Raw genomic sequence first — 11,455 nt, forward strand, 5'->3', positions numbered from 1 at the left:
TTATGGAATATTGTGGTAGTTATTATAAATGATTTATCCGTGCAGATTGTTATTTTTTATTTTATTTTTTAGTTCATGCGCCTCGTAATCTTTAAACAAAATAACTTATTCTCTCTTGCAGCGACATCTGTTCTCTGACGTGTTTGCTGTCACGAAGTCGTGACAACCTATTACTCGCGATCGACCGCAATTACTTGAGATCGACCAATAGCAAACCGCAATCATCCAATGATCCAGTTAATTCCCCATGGACAAAATCAAGTCTCGCCGTACATTTTTTCTTGTTCAGGAAGCCATTTCACTTGTATAAATAAAGTCAATTGCATCTTCTGTTTCATGCCAAACTTAATGTTTTTGACACATTAAGAGCGATAAAAAAAAAAAATGCATGAATTAGAAAATAAATTGTTGGACATGCTTGATGTTAAAAAGAGCTATTAAGCACAATAAGCAGTGAAAATGAACTTAATGTGGTACTCGTGCTGACTGACACACACCCAAAGCTGCTTATTGTGCTTGAACTGTCAAATACACACAAAGTTATGTCAAAATGCCCGTTTTGGCTAGTATTCATATAAACACAGTTGATTATGTCTTAAGCAGAAATAACAGTTGAGAAAGAAAATGCTTGTGTAACAGTATTGGATCCATGCAGCTCTTAAAGTGACAGCAGCCTAATAAACTTCTGCTGTCTGTCCTTAAAATCCCCATGAACCGGAAGTTGCAAATGACTTTTCTCCAGTGTTGTGACGTATTTCCAAGTGAAACAGAATATTGAATTGAGGGCAGGGTTTTACTTTAGCGCTCCTCCTCTCTATCTCTGCTCATAGCAGACTAATAGTTGGAGGGGAGTGGTTTTAAGCGTTTTCAACCCATGCCGTCAAACTAACGTCATCAGAGAAGGAATGCCATTCCAGACCGAAAGTAACTTTTCAGATTTTGATTAAAGATTACCACGACAAACAATTTTTATCTGTGTATTAACTTGCACAAATTAATTGTTCACCACAAGACTAGTAATATGCGCTAAGAAAGTAAATAGGGTCAGCTTTGATTTCATGCCGAATTTAATTTTAATCAAACAACAAAAGAAAAAAAGAGAATCACTCAATGCTCTTGACTGAATAACTTTAGTAGTTTTAATAAAGAACAAACTATATTTAATCCATACAGTGAAGATTATGCAGTGTTTTATTTTGCATTTGATTATTCAATTTCTGTATTATTTCTTACTTTGAAGCTAATGTTAAAGGTGCAATATGTAAGATTTCTGTCCGCTAGAGGTCGCTAGAGGCCTATTCAAAACAAAACTGTAGCTTGATGACGCCATGTTTGAGCGCAGAATCTTGGGACATGCGGTCTTCACCTCACAGCTGGTGGAAACAGTTCATGGACTCAGGAAGAAATCACGTTCATAGATGCGATTATTAACATTACTGTAGTATGAAGCAGAACAGGACCGAGTGTTATGGGAGCTGAACGAGGTCGCTGGAGCGATTGCGCAACACACGCGAGCAGTGGAACTTTTATTATGCCACAGTCGCCGGCGCTGCTTCCGCTTTTACGGTCATGAGTATGAGGTAACGCAGCTCTGTTTATCATATTAGATACATTTGAGTGTGTTGAAAATGATGTTATAACGTTGCTGCTGTGAGACACTTGTTGCACACTGCAGTAAGCTAGATCGATTTTAGATGATCATATTAATAAATACTGGATGGCTTGTGTTGATAAATGGCATGCAATTAATTTTAAAACATATTATATGATGGAGAAAATTATGTATTACTGTTACTAAAAATAAAGCTGCATCTGATTATGCTATGTTAGCTACTTCACAAAATAGTGTTTTTCTCTGAGGCATGGTAAAGCATGGTACTCGCAGAAAATCAAGAAAATTAGATTTAAAAATAAGACGTGTTGAGCTATATAACAACAATTCGTTTTCTGTCTATAAATATATCAAAACAGTTATTCCCTTGTCTATTAAAACATGTTTCCATGGTTTCTACAAAATAAAACCAGAAACCGAGAGTAACGCGGGTATGACGCAATTGACAGGCGACTCCTCACACGTCCCGGAGCCTTGGTTAAAATTGCAATTTTCTCATGATTTACAAATAGTTGGAAATATTTGGGATATTGTAAGTACTCAAGTGAACAAAATATATAATGCCTAGTGGTTTTTGGATATTTTACTGCAAAAATCTTACATATGGCACCTTTAAAAAGGTCAACTTTACCTGAAAAACTAAAAGTTTTCTATATCTGTGGAAAGTCAGTTCTTCAAATGACTGCTTGTAAATTTTATCTGTATTTTTGTATTTTCAAATGATATATTACTTGTATTTTAATTAAATACATTGTATTTTATTTTGATACATTTGATGAGCAAGTATTTGTAATTTGTAACAAAATACTTTTCGATGTAATGGTATCCCTGTTGTTACTTAGTTTGGATCAACAAACGAAACTCTTGATGTCTAAATGAGATTTAAAAAAACAAAAACTACAATGCAGACATTTTATGGATGTGCTTATGGATGACCAGCATAGTCTAGGTCAAGGAAAAGGCAAGCCTTGCATTTGTTTTCTTATCTGTAATTATTATACTTTCTTCCTTATTCATATCATCAGTCACAAAATTATTAGAGGGCTTTTCAGAGAGTAAATGGGGAAGTGGACAGAGACCACATTTCTTTTACATGGGTTATAAATCAGGGAGTTAATAAATTGTGTGTTAAACGACTTCTTGCCCTCGGCATATATCATGGGAATGAACCAAATGAAGCCCTATATACCCAGAGGACAAAGGAATGCTTCTGTTCATAACCATGATTTGTGAATGGTTCACGAGCTGTCAGCTTCAGAGACACAAAGTGGAAGAAAGGGGGCAGCAGGGGTTGAATTATAGTGGCGACTAGCTAGGGAACAACAGCGCCCTCTAGGATCATCACAGAGACAGCATTCAGATATTTCACCTGTCAAATGGTGCCGGTTTTTGAAAGGAGAAAGGATTTCTGCATTGTTATGTTCAGTAGTGTATCGCTGTTATGTCATGATCTGGTTCTTTTCATAAATTATAAGCCTATTGGTATTGCCTTTGTAGACCATTGCTAAACTTGAACACTGTCACTCTGTTCTAGTATTAGAATCAAGGTCTCATGTGCAGAAAAAACAACACATTTTGTTTAAAAATATTTATTTGCATATAGAGAGATAATTACTTTGATCTCAGAGCATAAAACAGACACAAAGTTATTAAGGTATTATGAAGGTCCATTTCTTGATGGTCTTGGCGGAAGGGAAAGGGGTCAAAACAAAAGGTAAAGCACATATTCCTTTGCTTTTATACAATAGGTTTCAACAACAGGGGTTTCAAACGTGTCAGTGATTATAAAAGTCGAAGAAGCCAGAATGTAACAACAATACGCTCGAGCGCTTTCCATTGCGATATAGGGCAATTCAGCACACGTTAAAAAGTCGACCCTGGTTGCTTTCTTCTTCTGCTGTTAGGCACTTCGTGCTCCACTTAGGTGCTGACACGTTTCACCAGCAGATGTCGCTGTTGTATTGCAAATTCCGAATTTTAGCAGCAACCATTCACAGGGTCATTGACCAGCCTACTTGTCCTTAGTTATTAAGTAACAGCAATAGGTTTTCCTTCTGCGGCTGCAATGTTTTTGCATTTTGCCTTTCAGAGCACAAAATCCTTGATTAGCGATTTTGCAAGGTGCTTTGAAAACAGCCTGGTAATTGGAACAGAGAATGAAATGAGTCTTTCTGATAAAAACCTATGCAAATCCGATGGTTGGAAGCTTTATGGCAGTGAGGTGCTCCTGTTGTGCTTAGCATGCTTCACTGGAACTTCCTGACAGGCCAGAGAAAACAGTCAGTGTGATCATTTCCTCTCTCTCTATCTCTCTCTCCCACACACATACATAACGTGTTTGACTATGCTGTTTATTTTTAACCCTATTAAGTCTACTTTATCATATTTAATACACAAATTTCTCTGAATTACCAACATGATAAAAAAACGTGTTGAACACCATCTACTGTCTTCTGTCGTCTGATTGATAGTGTGTATTTTTTTTGCAAGTAAAAGGCCTTTTGGTATCATTTAAAAATATATATATATCATTGTATTACTTTACATTATGATTTGCCCCCACTAAGACATAGAGTGACAACTGATATTTATATGCATTTTATGGAAGTAGACTGCTGTATTGTTATAAAGACCTCACTGATTTCCATTACACGCTATCAAATTTTCATCTTCATTTTTCGCCAATATCAACAACTTCACCAAACTTGCTTAGTTTGGGCCTCTGAATAAAATTAAGGTGTTTTTTTCCCCCCTCCTTGAGTATGAACTCCATATTCTCCTAAATCATACTGTGAGTAATAAAAACCTGATCTATCAAATATGATATGCAACAAAACACACATGTAAACGTTTTTTTAGATTTTGTCTAAACGTTCAATAAACATTTTTTGGACAGATTGTTTTCTGACTACTTTTTCATATGTCATGCTTTACATGGTTAACATTAAAGTACCTAATACCTGACCTTTTAACCTTTCGAAGGTTTGACATATATTGAATTCTTCATTATTGCAAACTTACACCATCACACCTGAGTCTTCATCCAGTGACAGTTAAAATATGTCTGGAATGTAATTTATCCATGATTGTGTCCCTGATTAGCAAACCAGGAATAAAGTAGACTCACTTACCAAAGTTGCCAGTAAACATTATATTAACATTATATATTTATGCCAAATCAGAATGGTCGTATTCCAGGATTTATTTTTATAACTTTAACAGTGACATGAAATAAGACCTTTCCTATCTCATGAAAGACAAGATAATCATGACTCAACTTAAACTTAAAAGTAATTCTACCAAAGACTTTAGATATACAAAGATGGTGCACTCATATTACTATGAATAGAAGAAAGTGCAACATGCAATATGGCAGAATAAAGCCATTGTATCATTCCAGCTGCATTTAGAAGCTCCAGTTGCTATTGAAACAGTCAGTAGCTGCGTCCCAATTCAGAGGCTGCATCCTTAGAAGGACGCAGACTTCGAAGGCCACGAAAGTTGGAATGAGCGTTGTTAAATGGGATCTGAGGAATTTGGAGGCCAAGTGAACACCTCAAACTCATTGTTGTGCTCCTCAAACCATTCCTGAACCATTTTTGCTTTGTGGCCGGGCGCATTATCCTGCTGAAAGAGGCCACAGCCACCAGGGAATACTGTTTTCTATGAAAGGGTTAGCAGAAAATTGCCCGAAGCATCACACTGCCTAGTGCATCCTGGTGCCATGTGTTCCCCAGGTAAGCGACGCACACGCACCCGTCCATCCACGTGATGTAAAAGAAGACGTGATTCATCAGACCAGGCCACCTTCTTCCATTGCTCTGTGGTCTAGTTATGGTGCTCACATGCCCACTGTTGGTGCTTTCAGCGGTGGACAGGGGTCAGCATGGGCACCCTGACTGGTCTGCGGCTATGGAGCCCCATACGCAACAAACTGTGATGCACTGTGTATTCTGACACCTTTCTATCAGAACCAGCATTAACTTCTTGAGCAATTTGAGCTACGGGAGCTCGTCTGTTGGATCGAACCACACGGACCAGCCTTCGCTCCCCACGTGCATCAATGAGCCTTAGCCGCCTATGACCCTGTCACCGGTTCACCACTGTTCCTTCCTTGGACCACTTTTGATAGATACTGACCACTGCAGACCAGGAACACCCCACAAGAGCTGCAGTTTTGGAGATGCTCTGACCTAGTCGTCTAGCCATCACAATTTGGCCCTTGTCAAACTCGCTCAAATCCTTATGTTTGCCCATTTTTCCAGCTTCTAACACATCATCTTTGAGGACAAAATGTTCACTTGCTGCCTAATATATCCCTCCCACTAACAGGTGCCGTGATGAAGAGATAATCAGTGTTATTCACTTCACCTGTCAGTGATCATAATGTTATGCCTGATCGGTGTATAATCTCATCTTAGTAAGATATGTCAACATTTGAACTGCTTTAAAGTTTTTTTATTTTTACATTTGTATCATTAGATATTCAAGCAAGTTGAAACCCAATACTTGCGTTTAAAAGTGTAATTTGGCAATCCTGTCATCACCAGCGTGCAATGAATTCTGGAGCAGGCCGTGAAGGATCCACCTGTTGTATCCTTCATTGCACAGGAAACGAACAACGCATTTAGAGGCAGCATTTGAAGGAGCTTTCGAATTGGGACAGCCTTCGCTGCGCCGTGGCGATGCAATCGGTCTTCAAATGTGGCCTTAGAAGGATGCAGCCTCTGAATTTGGACGCAGCTAGTGTTCTGAGTCCTGTACTTAGGACTGCACATGCGCGTTAGCTGGTCCAACCTGATAAATGCAGTTTTTTTGTCATGATTTGAGCGTTTAGAAACAATTTATGAGACAGTTATTGTCAGATTTCATTGGTGATTTCAAATATGAAATTTAATCGTAAGCTTGCTTGGTGAACAGCTTTGTAGAATTCAATGTTTCCCCATTCAAAGAGATAGGAGCTGTACTTGCATGACTGAAGTAGCTTCCCTAATGGCGTTTCAAACCAAATCTACACGTATTTTCAATAAAAGCAAAATAGATCTCACAGTCCCTTGATAGTTCACCCGCACACCGCCTTCACCTTGTCGCCCATCTCCACGGAATGATGCAGGGACAGATCCCTTTCCAGAAACATTCTTTTCTGTTCACTGCTGGCGAGTCTGCAGGTGAGCCAGGTGGAGAGGGTGCAGCCCAAGATGCCCAGGCTGGCCAGGCAGAGGAAGACCAGGTGCAGAGAGTACAAGCTGTTCGTCCGTTTCACCATTGCACGCACAAACTGGACGTTGAGAATTCCCCCAATAAGTCCACAGATGCAACAGGCTGAAAACAGGATCATCTGTGAGGCGGAACAAAACAAGCGTGATAATTACACAGCATTATTAACTATATAAAAGTTACTATCTTTACATGATAGTATCATAAGAGTGATGAAGCAGGGATTACAGACAATGATTACAAGCTTATGGCGGTGGCTTACAATGGTTGTTATCTCTGTGTATGTGTGTATAGATTAGATAAGAACTATTTATATTGTTGCGCCTTGTTTCACTATCCTCTTACAGTCAGTCCAGTTCTCTTCTTGGCACACAGTATTCCACATAGTCCACAGACAAGAAACTGAAAAAAAGCAGAGATTTGCTACTGAATCTAAATCAAATTCTAGTAAAATTTCATATTATACATTGTGGATATCATAATGCAGTTGCACATTGGATATTGTAAAGGTAAAATCACTCTAATAAACTCCATGCATAAAAATAATTACAGTATTTAAAGTGTGAATTAAAAAAAGAGAAACTGTTTAAATATAATATAATATAATATAATATAATATAATATAATATAATATAATATAATATAATATAATATAATATTTTCACGGGAGTTTGCAGGAATACAGATGAAGATGATGAATAAAGTTCCAAAACACAAAGTTTAATAATAAAATCCACAATGCAGGCAAACAATAAGGAACAAACACACTCAACGGAAACTTAACCGGACAAAGAGTGCAGGAAATAAAGCAAACACAAACTAGATAATTAATCAAACACAGCTGAAACACAGAACTCACAATGACGGTGACCATAGTAACTAAAGATTGGTGGGAAATCAAACAAAGGAAAACAGGAACTGAAGAAATACAAATTAAAAGTCCACAAATTAAACTAAACTGAACATAATAGTGACAAATATGTTATAATAAAACTTATTTAAAGTCCCCCTGCAGTCAATAATTTTATCCCTTAAAACTCATATTTGATCATCAAAATGTTGTTTTTTTTCCTGTGAAAATAATTTCTTCATGCCTTCAGTTTACTTTTATGTTTACCATAGGCTTTATTTTACTCATAAATTGAAAAACACCATTATAAAACTCCATAGAAAATCTTGAGGGAACTAGCGGCGAATTAGTCTTCTGGGTTTTTGAAGTCATCCCTGCACGACTCTATGGTGTTGACTGATGAATTTGCACATGGTTTGTCTTAAAGAATATGAAAAACATGACATAGACATATAAACAACATTTTCACCACATGGGGTCTTTAAGTACTAATGTAAATGATTATAACTGAATAATTTATTAACAATAACAGAACAAATAATAATAAATACAACAAAGTATTTGACAGAAATATATACAATAATATAATATATCAATTAATTAATGCCTTATTTAAGACAGAGTTCTTGTGAATGATAATAATTGAATAACTGATTAACAATAATTGAACAAATGGAAATAAATGCAACAAAGTATTTGAACGAAAAATATAATAATACATTATCCATCCATCCATTCTGCAAACTGCTTGTCCTATAGGATTGTGGACAATATAATATAATATAATATAATATAATATAATATAATATAATATATAATATAATATAATATAATATAATATAATATAATATAATATAATATAATATAATATAATATAATATAATATAATAGCTGACATGCAGTACTTTAAAACAATACTAATATTAGATTTAGAAAAATGTGGTAGAAATCAGGTAAGAATTCACTATTTTATCTTCATTTTACACACACACATATATATATATATGTACATACATACTGTATATGTAAAATTTGTAAATAATTTTATATTATTTTTATTAAAATATATTTCATTTTATCATTATAATTCAAATATAGTCATAGTACATTAATCTCATGCAGAAGAAGTTAACAGTCTCTTACACACGCGCCGCTCCACACTGGTGTCGAAAATGAGGTTTGGCTCTTCTGTAGCCACAGGGCTTGTGTGATCCCCAGCAGACCCAGAGAGATGCAGGACACCCCGAGTCCCATATGAAAGACAGAGAGGACCAGCAAAGTCCAAACAAGCGCTCTCTTGGTGCACATGCTCCTCCGGGCATCATTCCTCAGACTGAGAGAAAAAAAATCAAAGGGAGAAAATCCCTCTCTCACCTCGCCAACCAGCTATTACAGATCTTCTGCACATTCCAGCTTTAAGAATAAAACTGAACTGTTTAGTTTAGTTTTTAACTCAGGTGTCTGTTTTGTATGTTTTTATGATAAATATAATCTAAAATAAGCAACAGCGAAATGAATCTATGTGCTGCTCCTGCCTATTTCAGAACTCTTATAAGCAGATAGTTTGACCATGCAGGTCACATGACTGACCATACCATACACACAAACCATAAACACACAGCCTTAGTAGCCTACTTCCCTGAAGACAAAAGCTGAGTACTTAAAGGGTAAGTTCACCCAAAAATGAAATTTTTGTCATTAATTACTCACCCTCATGTCGTTCCATCTTCGGAACACAAATGTATCTTTTTAATAGCTTGTTTGCAATCACGTGGTTCTGATGACGTGAAATTCAGGTGGAGGGCAGAAAGTGAAAATTAGAATGGAAGAGATGGAGAAAAGTCAGTACTGTGATGGTTTAGAAAGGTGTAAACAGAAAATCACAACATATGTTGGATGTGATCCTTATGTTATGAAGAGGAGCGATTTTTCTACTGAATTGAAAGACTTGCCTGCCATCGAAAGAGGTAGATATAGAGAATGTGAAGCTGCCATCACGCCATGTTCAGTTCTAGTCTGTTTTGTTTATATCGCGCTGCCTTTCTGCTAGTGACTTTAGGGCAGTATTTTGATTTTCTGTCGTGATTGTGAAAAATGTTGCCATTGTAGGTCATTCATGTTGAATCAGTTACCAGATCAACATTGTGAACGGAATTCTACAAAACTTGAGTGAAAACACCAAATGATCCAAAAAAAACGATAAAATGAAAACGATAAAAGTTACATAAATGATAAAAGCTCCTTGTGGTTTCTCGGTTTGATCAATTTGAGCTACCATAAACGACGCAAAACATAGGAATTTTGAGTTTGTGATAGCAATTCCTTTATAGAATAATCACTTCCTGCCCTCCAGCTGCATTTCGCGCCACAGCAATGACGTCATGTGCAAATAACCTATGAAAACTGAGTTTTTTTCTCTCCATTGACAGCTACGCAACTACCACTTTCAAGCCCCAGAAAGGTGTTTAAGACATCATTAAAATAATCCATTTGACTCCAGTGGTTCAGCCTCAATTTTATGAAGTGACGCGAGTGCTTTGTTTTCTCATTTCCAAATCATTTACCACTTTATTTACAAAATATGAATCGCATTCTACTACCTTTCTGGGGCTTGAAAGTTGTAGTTGTGTAGGCTGTTAATAAAGGAACAAAAAAATCTCTCAGATTTCATTAAAAATATCATTTTTGTTCCAAAGATGAACAAAAGGCTTAGGGGTTTGGAATGACGTAAAGGTTGAGTAATTAATGACAGAATTTTCATTTTTGGGTGAACTAATAGTTCAATATAAGATGAAACTTCTGTCATCATTTACTCACCCTCATGTCGTTCCAAACCTGTATTGACATTCTTACTTCTATGGAACACAAAATAAGGTAATCTGAAGAACTGTTTTTTGCCCATACAATAAAAGTTAATCAGATCCAAAACATCATTTTGTGGTTAACTTTTAAAGTTAAGTAATTCAGTAACCTTCTTTTGCCATACTTTACCTTCTTAGTTCCTTAATCGCAACATAACTGCTGGAGGTGACTTCCTCACTGTTTCTATCTGACAAATTTAGTATAAATGTAGTTTAACAAATGTATTATGACGGCTATGACTCTGAAATAGCTCGGTGAGGGGTGAGAGGGGTCTATTTTTATCTTTCATCATTACATAAACTCCAGATACATGGCCCACTATCTATGCTGATGTGCTCAGATGCCCCTCAGTGAGTGTAACACTGCTCTGCCACCCTCTGCATGTGATCCAATGAAAGGGTCCTGCGATAAAGGCAGTCACATCCCATTAATCTCAGTTTGATGTGCCTCAGTGCTCATGAAAAAAGGGGCTCTGACACTGCCGAGTATGGCCGCTCTGTGCTGATCTACCTCCAGGCACTTCTCAATCACTCTCTGAGATCTGCAGCACAGGATGAGATCTCTCCGCCTGAAACCTTAATTAAAAATGTGTTAAATCGTTCTACTGTATTTCTAAAACTAATGCAAGCTAAAAAGGTAGCTAAGTTATACAGTGTGGTTCTAATATAAAACAAAAGCTGTCCATACACTCTCATTCAGTATTATTAACATAACTTTTTAAATAACCGCATTATAAAAACATTTTAATTTTGCTTTATGGTGACAAACCAGCCATGTTTCAGGAAAGAAACAATAACTACGCTACACTGGAGGTCACTGTGTTGAAGCAGTGCAATGTGAAGCTTGCTGTTTTCCCTGTTTGTGCCTCTGAAGTGTGAAGCCAGTATGTTTTCCGGTCATTACCTTTGTTTTTC

At 36.7% G+C, this 11,455-nt stretch overlaps 1 protein-coding gene across 1 annotated transcript; it reads right to left on the bottom strand.

Annotated features, from left to right (window-relative positions):
- Window positions 1-3,205: 3,205 nt before the first annotated feature.
- tmem196b (transmembrane protein 196b) lies at window positions 3,206-8,055 on the bottom strand. Its single transcript, XM_048154267.1, has 4 exons — window positions 7,689-8,055; window positions 7,175-7,231; window positions 6,696-6,950; window positions 3,206-3,871 (listed from the first exon to the last, which is right to left on the bottom strand). Exons 1-4 carry the CDS (start codon window positions 7,701-7,703, stop codon window positions 3,821-3,823), a joined length of 378 nt encoding a protein of 125 aa, XP_048010224.1. The 5' UTR covers window positions 7,704-8,055; the 3' UTR covers window positions 3,206-3,820.
- Window positions 8,056-11,455: the final 3,400 nt, after the last annotated feature.

The sequence above is a fragment of the Megalobrama amblycephala genome, linkage group LG13 (genome assembly GCF_018812025.1).
Source record: "Megalobrama amblycephala isolate DHTTF-2021 linkage group LG13, ASM1881202v1, whole genome shotgun sequence".
NCBI lineage: Eukaryota > Metazoa > Chordata > Actinopteri > Cypriniformes > Xenocyprididae > Megalobrama > Megalobrama amblycephala.